The sequence below is a fragment of the Buceros rhinoceros genome, unplaced genomic scaffold, assembly GCF_000710305.1.
Source record: "Buceros rhinoceros silvestris isolate BGI_N320 unplaced genomic scaffold, ASM71030v1 scaffold3124, whole genome shotgun sequence".
In the NCBI taxonomy this organism is placed as follows: domain Eukaryota; kingdom Metazoa; phylum Chordata; class Aves; order Bucerotiformes; family Bucerotidae; genus Buceros; species Buceros rhinoceros.
In genome coordinates, this window is record NW_010407482.1 from 10925 (window position 1) to 31284 (window position 20360).

At 47.3% G+C, this 20360-nt stretch overlaps 1 protein-coding gene across 1 annotated transcript in view; it reads right to left on the reverse strand.

The window, feature by feature from the left end:
* The window catches only part of MYO7A (myosin VIIA), a gene marked incomplete at both ends in the record, with an annotated part of 41442 nt that overhangs the window by 10089 nt on the left and 10993 nt on the right, over positions 1-20360 (reverse strand). The window contains 13 exons of the mRNA XM_010134466.1: positions 3139-3265; positions 3623-3750; positions 5009-5098; positions 6819-6995; positions 7824-8027; positions 8550-8759; positions 9305-9412; positions 9571-9789; positions 10691-10775; positions 11737-11831; positions 13212-13304; positions 13639-13797; positions 16781-16918. Coding sequence (XP_010132768.1) covers positions 3139-3265; positions 3623-3750; positions 5009-5098; positions 6819-6995; positions 7824-8027; positions 8550-8759; positions 9305-9412; positions 9571-9789; positions 10691-10775; positions 11737-11831; positions 13212-13304; positions 13639-13797; positions 16781-16918 — 1833 coding nt within the window. The remainder of the gene's footprint in view (positions 1-3138; positions 3266-3622; positions 3751-5008; positions 5099-6818; positions 6996-7823; positions 8028-8549; positions 8760-9304; positions 9413-9570; positions 9790-10690; positions 10776-11736; positions 11832-13211; positions 13305-13638; positions 13798-16780; positions 16919-20360) is intronic.

The window sequence follows — 20360 nt, forward strand, 5'->3', positions numbered from 1 at the left end:
GGGAAAATGAAATCCAGTGACTTCACAATATGAAAGATTAAAAATACGACATAAATATCTTGGCCAAAAAGGTAGCTAAGACCAAGAGTTCTGTAACTCGTATTTTTCAAAGAGAATTTCTAGATAGAGTTCTCAGAACGATAACACATAGCTGCTCCTTCAGTAACACCGACTGCTCTCTAACACTGTCAGTCCATAAATAACACGGGCAGAGAGACAGATATGTCTGTCAATGGTAACTTAAACACCCAAATAACCCAGCGATACAGGCAGGTTATATGGATGGCAGCTGTTGCAAGTGATCGCAAGTAGCTGATGCTGTGTAAAAGTGTAGTTTTAATTATGCTGTTTATAATGAACTATCTAATTAAGTATTTTTTGTATTTCTCCTTCCTTGTGACTGAACCTTCCCACCAAAGTCCAATTTTAGCGGAAAGAAAGGTACAAAGAACAGCAGTGCTAATGTGTCTTGACACATGCTTAACAAATGATGAGATAAACATGTCTAATGGAATTCAAAGAGTGACCGTCATATTTGGGAGCAGAAAAACATATTGAAGACTGTCTCATTATCAGCTAAACCCTTCTCAAAATATTCAGGTCTAACAGACACTTTGAAGGTTGTGGAATAACGTCCAGGCACAAGTTTCCTGAAACCCCCCATCTTTTTTCCATAATATTGCTGCTATTAAAGTTAGAGCCTAGAGGTTTCAGGAGGAAAGTGTCCAGGAGTCTGATATAACATTTGCTGCAAGAGTATAGGAAAGAAATGCTAAGAGACATTTACCCTTCTAAGCTTTTCCTTCTATTAAATTGGAGGATAATTACTGCTAAAAGACAATTTAAGGCATCAGTTGAAAAAGATGTGAAGTTAACAAGAGGTCACCTAGCTAACTGGCTAATGGCCAACGCGTGGCTACTGTATATTCAAGGGCACCTATTGCATAGTTAAAGCAGTAGTCACAGTAAATCAGATTTTGTCTGACTACTAACTTAGGAAAACATGGTACTAATAGATTAAGAGTCTGAGAGTAAGGTCTGGCACTGACATGGAGTTTGTCTCCCAGCCCAGGACAGCGTATGGACTATGTGGCCTGGGTTAACGTAGCTTTGGAACAGAAGAGTTCACTGAACAAATCTGTTCACAAAATTCGAATATACCTCTACTTTTCACAAAATAAAAACCTGGGTCTGGATGGGAAAATACGTGGTTTGGGGGCAGTTAACATTTCATCGTGAGAATGCTTTATTTCCAAAAAATAACATTTTGAGCTGGAAGGTGTCAATGATGTCCCTGTGGATAACTACAGCGGCTTCAGAGGTGCCCCAAGGTGTTGCCCAGGTCACTACCTCTGTGTTGCTCTTTGCAAGACTGGGGCTTGCAAACCACAATGTGGGCTGCTGCAAGTGTTGTTTGCACTTACACTCAAGGAGCTTCAGTCACCACAGGCTGCTGAATCTCCAGCAGCTCAAGGTGCAAAAGGGTGATGAATGAGGGCAGAATTATCACAAACCCTCTCCAAAGCTGTTGGGAATATTGCCGTGTGTTTCAAGAGGGATCATAACTTTGGGCAGAGGTACGTGTGAAACACGGGCCCAGGTTGCCCAGAGAAGTGGCAGATGCCCCATCCCTAGAAACATTCCAGGTGAGGTTGGACCCTGAGGCTCTTAGCAACCTGCTCTAGTTGAAGATGTTCCTGCTCACCGCAGGGGGTTGGACTGGATGACCTTTGAAGGTCTCTTCTGACCCAAATCATTCTGTGATTCTATGTCCGAGTCTCCAGAGCTACTCATAAATTATTTCTGAGAAGTGCTTCACTCACCTAAAATAATCTTCCACTGTTAAAGATTTAAACCCACACAACATCCTGTGGCATACTTTCTCAGATCTCGTTTCCAGACATAATTTAATTTTCTGCCACTTTGCAGTGATTTAAATGCTTTATTAGATTTCATCCTGGCAAGACCTGGGGATGAAGGAGGAACTTCTATTCTTGGCTTCAGCTCTTTCAGTGCTAAGGACTCAGTACTCAATCTGATATCTATGAGAATTAACGGAACATCTTTATCTCCAGCAGACTTGGGAGCAGGTCCAGGATCCAACATTCAAAAGGGCTCTTGTATTGTGGCAAAGACACAACACTGAGCCCTTTGTCCTGAGCCAGCCAAACTCTTAGGTGTGGGATTAACTTGAGCAGTCCAGTGGGTGTTAATCAGACTAGGTGTGTAACTCATTTGGAAGGCAAACTGTTCAAGTATAAGCAACAAAACTTTGTCCAGAAAAAAAGAAAACCCTGAAGAACAACCTGCTGTCCAAAAGTGTCAGCTGGTTGTCAGTATCTCCCACTGACTTCAGTCCTGTTGCTCCTCAGTGCCCCTGAAGATATGTTACATATCATCGCTTATGTGGCTGTTTAGAGTTGGATGTTTTCAGTATGACACGTGATGGGGCAAGTTGTAGCACGCAGAGAGCAACTATGAAAACATACTTCCAGCTAAATCAAACCCTTCCCTTTCTATGTGCCTTTTTTTTATTCCTAAGTTACATTTATAATTAGCTGTGTAGTACTATTCCTTGCCAGTTTTGTTAGAGTACATGCCTAAGGTCCTACTGTCAAAACAACTAGATGCTTGAATGAATGCAAGGATCTTTGCACATGATAAGCAGAGGAGAACTGTGGGTTATTCTGGGTGTGCAAATTCTACTTTACTTTCAGGATCCCACAATCAACTTTCCTGCCACAAGTCACTTAATCACATCTTCACACATTTACAATGCCAGAGGAATTACCTGCAGATGTCCCTGCTCACTGCAGGGGGGTTGGACTAGATGACCTTTAACAGTCCCTTCCAACCCAAACCACTCTATGATTCTACAATCTGAACTGGTGGCCTACACTCTCTTTAGAGTCACAGGAAAGAGTCAACGTCTCAGGAGAGGCTCATCTGATCCACTTTAGACATTGAACTTGGGGTCATGTGCACTTTTCTTAGGAACTTTATGTCGTTTTCATTGCTGGCAAAGATGAAGACCATGACTCCCTCTACTGTGACATGAAGAAGAAAAGCCGGTCCCACGGATGGAAAAGAGAATGTATTGGCAGATAAATCATGAGACAAATATAACCTACAATTTACCTTTACAAACTTCTCAGAAGGAGCAAAACATCCTACGCAGAGAGACATCAGGATCCAACCCCTGGCATGGCTGCTTTTGGATGGGTTCTGTGTCAGCTGCTTGCAGATTTGACAATAGATTTCATCCCTGCAATAGGAGTGAAAAAAGCATAAGTGTTAATGACACGGAGGCTTTCAACATGAACAGAGAGAGAGAGAGACAGACCGAGTCTGCATGTGATTGGTAGTTAAAAGTTCATTTTAGCATCGCAAGGATATTAATTTAACTGCCCTAATGACAGTCACTCTGATCGTTGCAGTGTCTCTACAATGTCATGCACCACCAGTCCTGTGCTTCAGCTGAGATTTCCCACAGCTGACTGATGCTGCTCAGAGAAGAAGGAAAATAAAAGGGAGTCTCAAGGTTCAAGGAAGCTCAATGAATAGCTCAAGGAAGACAGAGTTAAAAGAATGGCAAGGTTATACCTTTGTCTTGATTTCTAACCTTAAGGCTGGCCTGAGGATGCCATTACCAATAATGAAATGGAGCTTCTCCAGGTTGGATGTGGGTCGGTCTTCGAGCATGCTATTACCCTGGAGTGTGGACTCACCGTCGTGAAGTCTCTTTGTCACCTGCCAACCAGACACATCGCTTTCTTTCAGTACAACCAGTTACTATGTCCCCCCCACCCCCTCCCAAATGTGTGGTCCCTGCCCAGGAGGACTCCTCCACCAGCCAGGGAGGGGTCTCAGGAGTTCTCCAATCTAGCACTTTATCAGCGATGGGAAGGTGTGACTTTGTTGGCTTTAATCACACATGGGCGAAGCTGAAAAATGTCCTGTCTAGTCACACTGCCACCTGCTTGGTCTTTGCCCAGGATTTCTATGATTCCACCCTTGCACCCCAGCTTTGTGCTGGTTCTGCAGCTGGGAGAGAGCCACCAAGGATTTTTGGAATAACACCAGCTTATTGCCAAGGAGGACCTACCCCTTTAACTCAGCCATATTAAAGAAATCATTTAAACCTGACAAAATGGACTTGCTTCCCACACTAATGACGCACAAGCATGGTGCTGTTTGTGAAAATAGGGAGGACATTTGTCTGTCTACCAGTTCTCTGTCTCAGTTAGTCAATCCAATCTCCGGTTAGAGCCACTGGAGAAAGACAGCCATTTCTAGAGTATGTTCTGGGGGACATTAGGGTAAGTTGCCTGGGACCTATTTCACCCCACTAAAGGGAAGGAGTGTGACAGTCTCCATGAGCAATCTTCATGCTCTCAAGTAGCTACAGTCAGGTGAGACTGTGCCTGCTCTGGAGGTAGACGTGGTAGTGTGTAAAAGAAGACTGAATCCATGTCTTTGCATTTCTGTCACCACTCTCCCAACCAAAAAAAATATATTGCTCCCCACTCTTTTGAGATGGGATTTTCAAAAGCTTTCAGCTTGGGCTAACTGCTCCCATGGGGAGTTTTGCTCCTGGCACTGGAGCAGAGGATGGGTGAGTGCATTTGGAGACCCCATCTCTGCTGCCTATACCACAGTGGAGGGCAGGAAGCTAAAAGCAGGGATAACATTCAGACCATCACAGAGTGGTGAGAGGTATCAGCAGCTGTATGGAGGGCTGTGAAAGAGGAGAGGGAAGGTGCTGGATGGATGGAGAACGGGAGCCGAGGGGAGGCCGGCGAGAGGTGCAGAATGACTCAAGGAGACACGGGAAGCCAACCTTTCCCCTTAAACACTCCTTAAATCTTTCAGGCAGAGAGACAGGTAGCGCCAAACCCAGAGGAGGGCTGGTTCTATGTTGTCTAGGGAAAAGCAGAAGAGAGTCAGAGAGGGCTGCAGACAATCCATCGGCACTTGTGCTGCCAGGCGGCCAAGCGTCTCCTCTCACCTCCTCCGTCAGTTTGGATTTCTTCTTGAGTGTTAAGGAGACCAGTTTGTGCCGCACACTGTTCTTCTTGTGCCCGTCAATGTGAGTACTCTGCAAAGGAAGAGGTGTGGATGCAATGCGGTGAGACACAGAGCCCTGCCGAGTACGTGCTCTCCCTGCCTCCCTCGGGCTCCTGCAAAAGACCACTAATTCTGGGAAGAGAGTGAAATATTTCAGAGGATGGTGGGAAACAAAAGTGTGGACTCATGCTTCCTGTGCTCCCTGATAACCGTGGTCTGGGTCCAAATTTTTTAGATGCTTTCTAATGAAGGAGCCTCCCTCAGATCAAAATTATATATTGGGGACTTTTGAAAAAAGTTATGCTGAATAGATGGCTGACTCTTGGTCACCCTAGGTTCACCCAGTTCTGCTCTATGCCAATCGAGCTTGTTCCTACATCATGAATAAGATGAGCAAGACCACTAAGACAAGCCATTTGCAGAGCTGGTTTATGAGCTGGAAGTCATCTAGCCAGGGATTTACAGACAGGTAGTTACCCACTGTGGTATCATCACTGTCAACCACCTCTGTGCTCCATCAGAATTCCCAGAAAAATAATTTTCATGTGGGACAGACCCAGGCACTGGCTATGTATCAAGTTACTGTTTGCTTTTTACTTTTACACCAACTTTATGCCAGATGTGGGATTAAAATGGCATGGATAAATGCTTCACTTTTGACCCAGTTAACTTCTCCCCATTTAAAGAGCTTTGAAAAGACTGATTTTACACCTGAGTCATGGAGCTGTGATCATTTATATCCATTATCAAGCCAAGTTGGTACTGTGACCCTGCATTTGCACATCATCATGCTCAGGGGGAGCTCAGACATCTCCCTGCACTGCTGTGCACTCTGCAGAGCAGATATAAGCACAGACAAAAATGACAGCTTCAATTCTGCTTCTCTTCTGCACTATCTGATGTTTCATTAGGCCAAGATTTTGTAACAAACAAGCAAGAAATGAGAGGTAGAAGGAATGGAAGGACCTTCTTGGTGTATATTTTTACAGAATGACAATCTAGATGAGGCTACTCTCCTTCTCAGGTAATTCACTGAGAGTGTTGAATGATATAATTGTCTCTAAAAAGCAGGAAATTTGATCATTTACATCTACAAATGATGCAGGAGCTTGTCCAGATAACACTACAGAAAACTTTTTGAAAATGCACGTCACCTAGAAAACACCAATACCAGGAAATATCTTGACCTATTGAATAAAGTGGTGGCAAAAGATGAAAGTGTATCAGCATGATGGGCAGTGATTTATCCAGAGCAATGTCTTATGTAGGAGGGGTACTATGACAAAGTCTTCCAGTGACATTCCAGAACGCACTGAGGGCGCAATGCGGATAATTTCTTTTTTTATTTCCCCAGTTTAATCCCCTGGTAACTCTACTTCCTGCTCCAAGATTAAGGGCACATTTTTGATTTAGTCCCTTCTGACCCAAGGCAAATCAAAATTAAATCCTGAAGTGAGAGATTGATGATATATTGCACTTCCCCCGTGAATTTCTGCCCTACAAGAAGGAGGAGAGAGATCAAAGCCCCATGGGAGGCATCAGGGCACTTTCCTTACTGGGGGGACATTCAGTTATCTCTGTGAAGAAAAAGGAATCGGATCAACACTTGACACTTGGGCAATTCTCCCTTCGTAGCAGAATTGCAAATAAAGTCTGACGGCCTACAGCAAACCCCACAAGTTGTTCCTCTCCACCACATTTCAATACCCAACACCTAATAACAGTGTCTCTTTTACAGCTGCAGCAGTTACCTCTCCTTCTCCCTGCAGAGCCTGCAGTTCTTTCTTATAAGTCTTTTTCCCTAGAGTCTCATAGATTTTTGTCATCACTGGTATCTTCTCACCACCATCACTCATGGCTGTGTGGTATTTCGGCTCAGGGAGGTCTCCCATGAAACGGAGGACAGTGATCCATACAGCAAGTGCAGCCTGTTTGAAAGGAAAGATTAACTCCATTAGCTCGCACCAGAGCAGTGGAGGGGGTGGTCAAGTCATGCTGAATCCATCAGGGTCACCACCGTGGCCTCTGTACATTTGCAGGAGATAAAATGCTTTTCTGTGTCACACATAACAGTTGTTCCTGCAGCACATCTCATCCGAGCAAGCTGGGCAGGCTGGTAGCTGGGAGCACAAATTCGGGCTCTGTGTCCACATCATCATGAGTGTGTTTGTGCAGCCTACGAGGGGTTTGCTTCTTGGTGAGGAGATGCCAGCTTATAGAGAGGCAGTGACTGGCAGCTCCTAACCCACTGCAGAGGGGAAGGAGAACCACAGTGAGGGCAAGTTCCCGGCCAACGTAATGTTCATTACAGCCATGCAGGTTCGATACAGTTCTGCTTTTGTACTGCTGGCTGTAGAGCAAGCATTTCTTCTCTGCTGTCTCTGCACTATTAAGGTAAGAAGAAACATTTCCAGCTGCTGAGTAGCAGCTTTACAAGTGGTACCATTTTCATCATCCATTTCCTGAGCCCAGAGCACTTCATTAATTGTCCTACCACAAATATCAAAGTACAGAGATGGACTCATCCCTCTAATGCTACATCCCTGTAACGCTCGTTGTCATGTCAGTGCTCAAAGCATGCTGGTGGGACAGTGTCTGCTCACACATGTGCAGCAGATGAGGGCTATGCTCTTCACCAAGCCACAAGTGTGTGGTATATCCCAAAGGGAAACTGCTGGTGCCCTTTGGCTGAAGCGGTCCCCAGGCTTGCTCCAACCCACCCTGCCCTGCTCAAGGTTTTCTATCCCCTGCCTCACCAGCTGGTCTCCTTCATCTTCATGGTACAAGAGAGGCTGCTTGAGAGGCCGGCGGATGTAGGTGTGTGTCGTTGTGCCCTGGAAATACGTGGCAGCAAACTTGGCAAATTTGTACTCCGAGAGATCTTCCTCCTCTTCCTCAGGGAGAGGCAATGCTGCATCCAGGTCCTCTTCCTCCAGCTCCTTCTGGGCTCGCTCAAGATCCTAGCGGGAAAGGACATGTCAGGCTCTCAACATGGGTTTGGATACTGAACTACCCTTTCACGTTTGGACTGTCTTTTCTGTCCATCTGATTTCCATCCAAAAGGAAAAGCCAGCTAGAGGCAAAACCATGAACTGTAACTCTGGAGCCCAAGAAAAGACCAAGTCCTGAAGGACATGCCTGTGCCCAGGAATGTCCCCAGAGCAGTAGGAGAAGGCTTTACTCCTAGCATAGGGAAAGGGTGTCCATGATGAACCACAAGTGAGAAGATCTCAAAGGCCACAGATCCTCAATGATCTCATAGCGACACTGCTCTCTTTCATTTGGTAGCCTCAGAGAAAGCCTACATACTGCCTGCCTGTCCCCAGCCACAGCACACCAACTCTCTTGGGCCGTGTAGAGGAGCCTGGTCTTGAAGGAATACTTCAGAGAACCCCTTTTAGATTGTCTCACTCTCCCCTGATTCATTAATGTGTTGCTAAAGTCTTCCGTGTGATAGCCAGGCTTGTGTTTGTCTCCAGTACCTCGAAGCCATTGGGTGCCTGTCCTTCCTGGCCAGGCAGAGAGGAGGTTGTCCCCAGGAATCCAAACATTTTGTCCACCATTTCTGAGTCATTCACTGGCTCGTTGCGAGCTTTCTCCATTTTTTCTAAGAGCTCTTTCTTTCGACGTGCTTCCTCCTTCTCCTTTACTTCTCTCTCTGCATCTTCCCGCGCCAGCTGCGCCAGGCGTACCTGGAAGAGGATGAGTACAGTGACTAAAGAGCTGGCACTAAATTCTGCAAGGCCCAGCTTTAGAAAGGCAGGCTTCCTGGTGCTTGGGGCACTATACCAGCACTGCCTCTTGGAGCAAACCAGTGACATGGTCATACGTCAATTTCCTACTGCAGAAAGACAAAGCATTAATGTTTTCTCCTTCCTTAGTGCCTGTTTAGGGGGGTTGGTCCATGCATAGAGACTCTCACTGTCCTTATTTTTTTCTTTTATACAACAACCATGTATGGGAACACACACAGTGTCCCAGTTACCCCTTCAGCCTTTATGCAATAGCAAAAGCAAGTGAATAATAACTGTAATCTCTGGCATTCCTGTGTAGCAGATCAGAAATTCTGGAGCAGCTTCAAACTAGTTAGAACACAGAGTACTTTAGTGCATTAAACACAAACCACTAAAGCAGGGGAGAAATCCCTTCGATATTTTTGGCATTCTCCCTCAAAGGAGCAAAACCAGTCCCTGGAAAACAGAGACAGAGCCCCAGGAAGAGATCAGTCCCCGCATACTTGGTGCTTCTTTTCTGCTTCTTCTTTGGCTTTCTTGGCACTCATTTCCTTTCGGAGTCTTTCCTCCTCCGCCAGCCGAAGTTTCTCTGCTTCCAGGCGCCGATGATACTGGGGGAATAAACACAAGGGCTCTTCTGAAAAGGCATCTACTTATTTTTGAAGTTCTTTTTTTCTCTTTAAAAACTGATCTCACAAGCACGTGATACGGCACTGTGTTTACTTCCCCTTTCCCCACCTCCATTTCCCACGACTTCCTTGGTACTTACTTCTCCCCGGAGGCGCTTATACAGCCTTCGGGCAATCATGCCCCGGGCATATGCCTGGACAGTGAGGACAGCCCAAAGGCGGTGGCGGAAAGCCCTACGGACCAGGTAGCCCCGGCATCGTGCCTGAAACTCAATGATCCGCCGGCGAGCCATGTGGTACTGCTTGTGGAGCTTGCGGGATCGGTATAGGGCCTGCAGTCTCAGGAAGCCAATCCGCATCTGCAAGAGGGAGCAGGATGAAACCACCCCACCACCCAGGGGCTTGCCCACTGTAAGCAGATTTCCATCGCTAATCTTCCATTCCTAATCTCCTTCTTGCACTGCTGTAAATAACAGCCACTGAAATCAGCCCCTCCAGGACAAGCTTTTGGGGAGGAGATTCTCCAAGTGAGTGGAAAAATGAAGCCCTCCAGCTGCTGCACTGATTCAAAGCTCAGGAAGGACAAAGGCAGTTTCTTCCTCACTGAGTTCTACAGAGTTTCAGCCCTTGAGAGGCCTCTGGAGGTCTCATTGGTTGTCTTGAGATAAACCATAAACCATGAAGGTTGCTCCCATGCAGGTCCAGCATCTGCAGACCTCCAGACTGACAGTCAGGTGCTCTTTTATGGCAGGAGGCAGCATACTGACCAGCCTGGAATTGGCTATTCCTATCAAGTTGCAGGCTTGGAGGATGAAGTTGAGACACTTTAGACCCCAACATGTTTCCAAAACAACCAGCTGTTGAGTCAGAGTCAGCTGGGGCAGGGAGAGTTCTGTGGATTGGGCTGGGAGAAATGCAGATACAGTTCCACCTGGAGATGGAGCCTGTTTTTCAGAGGAAGCTGCACTTGAGTTTTCAGTCACTTGGAACCTCAGGAAGACTTTTAAAGCCCCAAGTGCCCAGTTCATGCAATGGATATCAAACTCCCAGGGAAAAGGTCAGCTAGAAAGTGGTCAGGTGCTCTCTTCAATTAGAAGGCAAAGCAGCAAGAGCAAACCCCCATTCATCGCCTCAACTGATAAAAGCCAATCCCACCCCCTCCTACACTCAGTGGGACATTTTGAGCCAGGAAACTCTTATGTATATCCCAGCTGAAAGATGTAGGAAGGCAGAGGTATGAGGAAGCACTCCTGTACTTACAGCACCGTAGTTCTTCCTGCAGTTATGTCCACGCCAGTATCTCTGAATCATGAGGACTGAATTTCTCACTTTCAGGAAATTGGATCTGCAAAGGCATTTCAATCACTTGCCTCTGGTTTGCCCACAAGTTATCATCATCTCCTGGGCCTCATTCTTTAGGGATTTGAAACTGAGCAGCCAGGTGGAGTAAACACTGCATTTTTGTCCTGAAAAGGTCTCCTCTCCCAGCTCTCCCTGCTTTCATAAAAAGATCTGTAGGGGCTCTCTCTGAGAGGTCTCTCGAGGGAGATTCTGCCATGCCATGGGAATAAGCAGAGCAGGAGGAGCTGAGAATGGTCCCTTCCTTCCCCCCAGGTCTGCACCCTCCTTTTGCATTTGAAATCTTTCCTGCCTGCTCTTCCCACTTCAATCCTAGCACCTGAGAATGGCTTCAATCTCACCCAAATGATCAGAAGCAAACTTCAGCAACACCACCCTGATACCTCCATCTTCTCTGCTCATCCTTCTTAGCCTGGCCTGATAGTACCTGTAGACACCTCAGAGGCAACAGTGTTGGAAGGCCTTTTGGGTCTCGCTAGGATCACTGTGGGAGAGGTTGCCAAGTTACTCAGCATGTGCCCTTTCTGCAAAGCCTAAGGCACAACCTGAGTCACAGACATGGCTCAGACAGTCAAAGAGTGCAGAGTCCCAAAAACTGTCCCTCCTCTTGTCCTTGGCTGTGTCCTCCCCTCTTCTTCTACAACTGTGTTATGGGCTACCTGCTCTCCTCCCAGCTCTCTACCTGCTTTGTGGCAGCTGGGTTGCAAAGAGAAGAGTCCTGAACTGCTTGGGTTTTGGGGAGAGCAGCATTAGTCACAGTGGATAACCCAGTGGTCCCATTGCAGTCATGTGGGGATCCCCATAGACTGGAGGGCTCCTCTCTTCTCGGCTTCAGGCAGGACAGGTCAGATGGGCACCAAGGGAGTGATGCATCCCCCGGGAGCCACTTGCAGGGTGAAGCATCCCACATATCCCACCTTCCATTCGACAGTGGAGCTCACACCTACCTGTCTTTAAATCCACGGACCACCTTCTGGATGAGGATGACTTTGTCTGTGATGGCCTTGTCTCTCTCAATCTCCAGCAGCATGTCGTGGTGGTCCTGTGGGAGGTGGCAACAAAGCACCCATGTCTCAAGCTCTCTATCTGTCTGACAAGTGGCAGGAGGGGTGGTATGAGGCTCTTCCCCGGAGGAAATGTCTGAAATCAACTCTCAGGACATTTTACACCCCAAGTACCACTTCACCTACTCTTTGGGGAAATCCTAACAGAAAACCTGGTTACCTAATGCCTTCATTCTCTAATGAACCAGAGCATCCAGAAGCTGCATATGCAATACTTTGAAAACAAACAAATTACATTGCCCTTCCATGCGTTGCTCCCAGCTAGTGCTGTCAGCCATGGGAGAGGTTCCTGGAAGCACTGGAGAGGTTTGGGATCAGACTCCAGGCTGCCTGGGTCCCATTGCTCCTTCTACCCAAGGTTTCAACACCTCCACACACTGAAGACAAAGCAACTCCCTGGAACACTGAATTTCCTTGTTCTGAGGCTTTCAGATCCACCAGTCCAAGATTTCTACTGATTCCTCCCATGCTGTTTGCAGTCTGGCTTTATTTCCCAGTTGGGGCACACTGAGCCCTGCTATGCTCAGTGCATATGCTGGGTGCAGCAGAGGCAGCTCCACACATTTCCTGCTTTTCTCCACCTCACGTGACACCTCAGGGCCTCCTAATATCTCTGTTTCCTGCCCTGACAGCTGCGAGATCTTGATAACAGGCTCTGGGATAAGTGACTAGTGGGAACAGCTTCTAGGGAGAAGATGGGGGTGTTCATGCTGGCGATGAGGTTGGGGATGAATTTAGATATATAAGCAGTCAAGGTTTACCACTGAGATTTTTGCTGGAGAGAAGCCTTTGCTTCCAGCCTGCTTCCTGGCCAGCTCAGCCTCATCTTGCCTGAGCAACACAGGAATGGGTTGGTAAGGAGACATGACAGCGGATGGGTCTGTAGGGGACTTGCAATGTTGGGCTGCTCTATGTCAGCTGGACTGATGCAGAAAGGGAGGGTGTAGGCACGTCTTGGGTTGTGCAAGGACGCGCTGAAAGCAAAATGAGCCTCATGTCCTTCTCTCTGCAGGGCTCCACATGAACATCCCACTTGCTGCTGTGCTTTTTGGGTGACGGCAGGAGATGAGGTTGAGTGATCACTCCAGGAGGGAAAAGGCAACATGCTGTATATGACAATTTCTGCTTCTGTAGGAGTATGTGCCTGCATCAGCGCTGACTGAATGTCAGGACTTCCTCCTGCCCGCTGCTTCCTAAACTGGCCCCAAATATCCTGCCCTGGCCCAGATTCTCCCTGCTGCCATGTCACTCGAGAGACCATAGGAAAGGATCATGTCTTGTGATGGAAAGGGAATGAGAGGAGAACCTTCCACAGGCAAGGGACCCAGATGGCATAGGGGACGTGGACAACCACCTACCTTCAGGAATATCTTTGTCTTGCCAATCTGCCAGTCATCATCCTTCCCAAGTACTGCTTCAGCAATGCGCTGGCATGTCCCACGCAGGTCACCCTAGTAGAGAGGACCAGGACTAGCCTCATCCATCTCTTCTCACAAGCCCGGTGGGCACCTTCTCTGGCCCCAATTCCAGCAGTTTTCTGCCGATGAGGTTCCCAGGGCTTTACTGTCACCACATTTAAGGTGTCTGAGAGGTATAGGCTGAATACAGCTGCCTGTCCCTGCCAGTCCTATAACCATTTTACCTTCTCTTGAAAAGCCCAGAGCACCACTGTAACATCTGAGGATCATGTGTTGCATAATTGCTTTCGGAGAGGATGCACAGTCCATAAATATCTCTGGAGACCCGAGCTGAGAGCAACTGTTACCCATGGAAGAAGGAGCTCACCTGCTTGTATGCTGGCTTCACCCCAGGCATAAGCACCCGGTACCGGTCCACAAACTCCACAAACGTGTAGCGGATGGGGTAGCCAGCTCGGCGAATCCGGATAGTCTCCATCATCCCTGAGTACCTCAGCTGGCGGACACACAGCTCCCGGTCAAACAGCTAGAGAGGTTACAGGACATGGTGGTTTGATTGCACGTCTTGGCCTGGCTGGGCCATAAAGAGAGAGGGGACTCTGAAGATCTGTGGGGCAAGCAAGTCAAGCATCCACACAAATCCTCCAGTTGGTGGACTCAAGGCCATAGGATTGTTGGCTGTCACAGGCCTGATCCTACGAACTGCTGAGTGTGTTTGACTCACTCTATTTCTTTAATTGCCACTTGCAAGGCTAGATGTGTCCTACACGTCACACAAAGGACTGAGAAGACAATTGGAAAGCACAATGCAATGGCGAACATCACCTTGCGAAAATGGGCAGTGATGATGTATCTGCAAGGGTTAAACCATAGAGTCACCCTTGCAATGACCACTCATTAACTTCTGTCGTTAACTTCTGACAGCTGCTCTGAGCTCTGCTGGTATGATCACAGCACTCCTGGTTCCTCTTTGCAGGGCAAAGAGTTACTGCCAGGGTGTTACTCCTCTGTCCTCCCTGCAGCTGTCTCAAGTGTAAGCATCTGTGCACGTGCAGATACAAGCATCTACAATGTGAGTCACCTGGGCTCTCCCTGAAGTGTGTGAGGAGAGATGGGTATGTTCCTGCATCTCAGATACCTTGTATCTCGGAGGAACCTCCTGGGGCAGGAGGATCTGCCCTATGGATACACTCATCTCCCCAGCGCTGGAGGGAGCTTTTTGCCTAGCTTGTAGCAGCCACTTAACTGTGAAAGAGCTGAAGTGAGACAGATTCTGATCCCAGAAGAAGATGACGGATGACCGAGGAAAAGGCAGGAAGTAGCATCATCTAGATTTGGTCTCAAGCTGTCCTGGTCTAAATAGGGTGTTAGAAAAGAGGTGTGTGTTCCTTTGCCTCCCCCCGCCACAAAGCAGAGGATACGTGAGCAGTTGTGGTCTTGCAAATAACCCTCCAGATTTTGTAGGGCTAGTTCAGAGCACATATGGGCAACTAACTATACACTCTTGTCATCAGGACCTGATCAGGCACAGGCTGCTGGAGACTGTTTTGACTTTCTTTGCATGGTTTGTTACCTAATTCACCCCACACATTTTTTCTTGGACTAACTAGAACATCAGGGCAATGCTCAGAAACAGCAGCGTGGGACGATGCCCAGAGAACTATAGCCAGCATCCTGATGCAAACAATTTTTTTTTCCCTCCAAAGCACATTTTAGAAGGAAGGAAAAGTTTTAAAATAACATAAAGTAACAAACTGTCAGGACTTTCCATTGACCTGTCACTTCCCACTCTCCCATTTCCTATCACTATCAGTACACTTTCCTTCAAAGCCAGGGACAGAAAATGAACTCCCAGAAAATGTTCTGTTTTGCAGTCACCCTGCACAGCTCTGCATACCATTATCTGGGATTTTTTCCCCCCTTTGTATTATTAAACCAAGGCCAAAAATTAAATTTAGCAAGGAATCACATTTCATATCATATATTACTACAGATTTGGGTTCAGTGGTAGCTCACCCCCTCATTATTTTAATGGAGAGATGTAAGTTTCCTGATTCTCTCAAACTTACAGCTGTTTTTATGTCCCACTGGAAGTTTTGTAGATAAATGGGTTGGACAGAGACTTCTGGCTTAGTGCTTGCAAGAGCTGATGGAGTACAGGCTTCCTATGCAGGCCATAAAATGCCAGACAGAATCTCAAACATTCAGGTGTAAAACCAGCTCAAAGTCAGGGCACTGGGAATAATTTGTTAACACCAGTTCAGGACGTTCAGGACGTTCTCAGCTTCTCCCACGTTCTTTATGAAGGTCTTGTTTGGATCCCAGCTCATATGATAATCTCAGATCTGACATATTGTTAAATATTAACCCAAGGTATTCCCTTAACGTGCTATATGGGGCCTTTTTACCCTCACCAAAACCAGGATAAGGGCAGAGTAAACTGCTCCAAGAGTCACCAAAGCTTTTGCCCTGCACCATTAGGTTCATTGAACAACAAAACAAAGTCTCAAACAAACTCTGCTTGTACCTAAAAGAATTGCAGCTAACAGCTCTGAAATTCAGCTCTGAAAATCAGCCTAAATTCAGAATTTTAGGCTTTTTTGCCTAAACTTGGTTGAACCACTGACTTTAGATAAAATTCCAGCTCTGGCTGGGTTAACTGCTACTGAAGGGCAAAAGCACGGGCAAAATAATTCACACAAACAAATAGCTGAGATTATTATTAAACAAAGCCCTTTCTCCCCGAGCAGTATGACTGTTAAGAGTGTCCATCTCTCCCTGTGAAAATCAGTGTCCTCTGTGAGCAGCTTGTGGTCAGGGGGATTTACAGCTGACTCCTTCCATCTCATTTGCTCCTCAAAGTTTGTCTCGAGAGTGTTGCTTTTGAAGCAGCTGTCTGGGAATCAGATTAAGTTAATTCTTCTCACCTTTCCTCTGTGCTATTTTGCCTCTTCCTCTGCTTTCAGAATTGTGTTTTCTCAATTGTTGAAAAAAAATCCAACAAAACAACAACAAAACCCCATCAGCGGAAATGATCAAGCAGGGATGAAACTGAGTGAGATTCCTTGGAAACAAAGATTTTACAGAAAACATACATGGGAAGGCAAATCACTTTTAGGAAACACCAAACCCTGCCATAAGACTAAACCCAGGGCCCTACAGCTCAGCCTGTCTCTGGTAGGGAGGTGTCTATCGCCTATGGAAACTCAGAGGCATTTCCTATAGGAGAAAGGGCTGCAGGGTCAATTTCCCAAAGTCATCCTTGGGAAGAAAGGCGGGAGCTCCCCTCCGCAAAAAGTTTTGCGGTGCTGTTGGGTAAAATCAGGCAAAGCAAGCGCCTGATTTTGCCTACTCTTTGGTGATGCCCCTTCTTGCAGAACAGGCTGTGAGTTGGTTTTCTAAGCACCCAGGGTCAAACCTGACTCCACTGATGCCCAGAGGAGTTTTGCAGAGTGACCCTGCGGGCAGTTCTGCATGAAAAGCAACCAGGAGAGAAAAACAGGACTTACCATGGGCTTCTTGTACTCATTGGGCTTGATGCAGCGGACAAAAAAGGGCTGACACACGCTGAGAGTCCTCATTAACAGCTCCAGGGATCGCTTGAACTGGCTGCTGAGCGTGGGCGAACGCTTCCTTGTCTCTGCTCCCTGCAAAACCACAGTGGAGCAGGCTCAGGAAATGAAAGGATAACAGTGCCTTTCCCCTCTGGCCACCTCCCCGGGAACCTCCCGTGACTGCTGGGGCCAGAGGAGGGAGCTGGGCCAGAGGTGGTTGAGTGGTGTAGCCGGACAGAGGCAGGGCAGAGCCAGTAAGCTTGCGATGGCCGGACTCTGGCAACCTGCTCCATATGCCTCTACCCAAGGAGGAAAAGTGCCATAATTTAATTTCTCCTGCTCAAACCTCTTCCCTGAGTGACTGGCAATCCCATCTGCCCTTTGCAGAGCCACGAGGAAGATCTGCCCATGAGAGCAAACAGCTGCTTCTGGGGCACCAGCAATCTCAGTGTTTTATGTTGGGGTGACGCATTTGCCCAGGGATGTTCCTCAGAAATAACTTGGGCTTCCCTGTCCCCATGCTCTACAGCATGGTCATGCCAACCCCTCTGTCGTGGTTCCTCATGTCAGGCTGAGCCCCTCCTGCTCCCTGGGGTGTAAGACCAGAGATCTATGTAGGGTAAAAAACAAGCCAGGGGCACTTTTGCTGCAGGGTGACTGCAGCAGCTCCAGAAAATTCTGGTAAGTCTATATTCCTCAGACTTTACTACAGGGAAGATTTGAGTTGTGTTTGGAAAAGAAGAGTGTTTAGACTAAATGAGATCCAGATGATTTTAAGTATTTTGCTTGGTTTAGCTCCCTTGGTTAAACCCAATCTCCATTTGGGTGCATTTCTGAAGCAGAATGGAGATGTTTCCCTTAACAGACTCTTCTCCCTGCCCTGGGAGAACCTTGCTAAATCACTTCCAAACTAAATTAAGTTCCCAGCTCATTTTACATGTCAGACACTGTTCCCTGAGCTCATTACATATCAGTCATAGTGATGCTGTGAGTCTCGTAGGGTCTGGTGTTCAGGGAGCCTTCGTGGGGCAGCAGGAACTGCTGGTGTGTTGGAGGAAGAGTTGGGCACCAGGATGCAACTCCCTCCAGATAAAAAATAGGACAAACTGTGAGATGACTAGTGACATGACCTGATGGCCAGGAATTTCCGAAAGGGAAGATTCCAGCAGGATTTTAAGGAGTTTTTCTCCAAACATCCTCTTCTTTGCAGGTGGTCAAGCCATGCATGGAGTCAAAAAGTTCCCACTTGAACTGGCCTTGCTGCTCTGTTCTGCAAGGTGGTGAGTTTTGTTTCTACTTTTGCTAAAATCTTTTCATGCCCTTCATTGCATTGCACTAATAACCTGTCAGAGAACATTCCCACCCGACAAAACTGAGGCATTTCGTAGAATCACAGAATAGTGTGGGTTGGAAGGGTCTATAAATATCATCTAGTCCAACCTCCTTGCCATACACAGGGAATTTGCACAGCTCGGGTTGGATGTGACATTGAGACAAACCCAATCAACACAAACACAAAGTCATCATGGAATTCCAACAAGAGAAAACCCAGCTCATGCACACACCAGAAAAACGTGACCTGCATGTCGAGAAGAGCACGGGGGCTATCGGTGATCTCTCCCAGCAAAATACTCCCCACAGGACAAACTACTAACAAGTCTAGAGTAATTCATGGATGCAGCAGCTACCTGCAGAGCACTGTAGAGCCTGGTGCTCACATTCTGTCACAGATCTGATGAGGAATAGGCTGTTTCAGCATCCTGGTTTGGGCAGCTCTGATTAATGTTTTCTTATTACTTTGCTAATTATGTGCCAGGGGTCCCCTCTGAGCAGCATGAAAGGACAGCCACAGGAATCAGAAGCAGCAACAGATGCAAGAGGGCTGGAAGTTGGAAGCAACTGCATGTTAGCCAGGTTTGCAACTTTGGGCTTGGCTGGGAGAGGTCATTTTTCAGCTGTGGTGGTAGGAAGTGCACAAGATTTTGTACAAGGCTGTGCAACGGTCTACTATATAAAAGGTTTGCTCCCAGGAGCAAGACCTGATTCTCTAGGTTGCTGATGTCCTGTATTTATTCCTTGCACAGATCCAGCTCGGTAAAAAGCAGTGATGCCATCTCCATCCTTGCACCTGAGAAGTTTTTTGCAGGGGGATGGCGGGGGAGAGGGTGGGGAAGAGGGGGTGCTGGAGGGAAGGGACAGTGGCTGGAAAGGAGCTTGTCTTCCTATCCCAAACTGTCAGAGCAGCCTGGGCTCCTCATGTCAAGACTGCACCATCCCATCCATTCACATGTTTCCTGCGCCTGACATTTGTGCTCAGACCGCTCTCAGTGGTGGGCACCAGCCACATGGGCTCTAGCCAGGCTCTCAGCTACACAATGAAACCTCGGGCGAGTGCCTTGCATCAGCCTCCTCCTGCGGGTGACATCACTATAGCCATTGTGGTTCCTCCCACACCTCCTCAACACCAGCATGGGGAGAATCACACCCGTTATTACAACAAAATGGCAAGAAAATGAGGAGCGGAGCAGCCCCCAACACAGTCTAGCGAGACACTGAAAACACAGGTTTTGCTGCAGAGGAGCATTTTTTAGCACCTTTGGGACACAGACTATCTCTTCACTGGTGACCATAAAGAGTCTAGCACGCAGGAGGACATGACCTGTGCATCATGAGGAAGGACGAGCAGGATTCATGGGTGCTGTGGCCCAGACTGGGGCATTCAGGAATCACTAAGCCTGTGCTCAACATCAAAGGAAAAGAAGCAGAAGAGAAAAAAAAAGAAAAAGAATTCTGTGATTCACAGAGAAGCACCATCTCAGAAGTTCCGAACAATGTGCAGACCAGCATGCCATGCAGACATGCTTCAACGCCACCTCTTTCTGTCACCTCAACCCAGCCTGGCTTTAGAGGCACAGAGATGTATGTGGCTGTTTGCAGTAACATAAAGACAAAAGCCAAGGCAGAACATCAGCAGCAGGACACAAGAGGATGATCCCCCAGCGTGAGATCCCCGGTTGCTGGATGATGCTGGAGCATGAGAACATTCCCCAACATGCCTATGAAGCTGTAAAATCCCTAGGGAACTGTTCAGACTCCTTCCTTTGGTGTCTTGGACACAATAAGGTCCAGGGCTGAGAAAGCAATAACCAATTCAGCCTCTCTGGGTTCAGGGGCTTAAGGTGGAAACAAAGTTAGGTAGGATGGTCTTAACACAGACCGAGAGCTCCAGCTTGGCCAATCGCCAGGTTTTTTCCTTTGTAATATTCAAACCAAGTAAAGAGAAGCAAGGAGAAAAGCAAGTCAAGGAGAAATGTCACTAAGCCAGAAATGGTAGGAGTAACTCCTGTCCTGCTGCACCTTCTCCTCCCACTTTAAGGAGAAGGCTGCACGGTGCACCAGGATGACCATGCTCAGCACTAGGTGAGCCACAGAGATGGCAACTTGCTTTGGTGGAAATGCAGGAAGATGGATTACTTAAGGTGAGTTAGGGAAGGAGAGAGATGTATGTACCACCAGCTATACTTTGGGGAAAGAG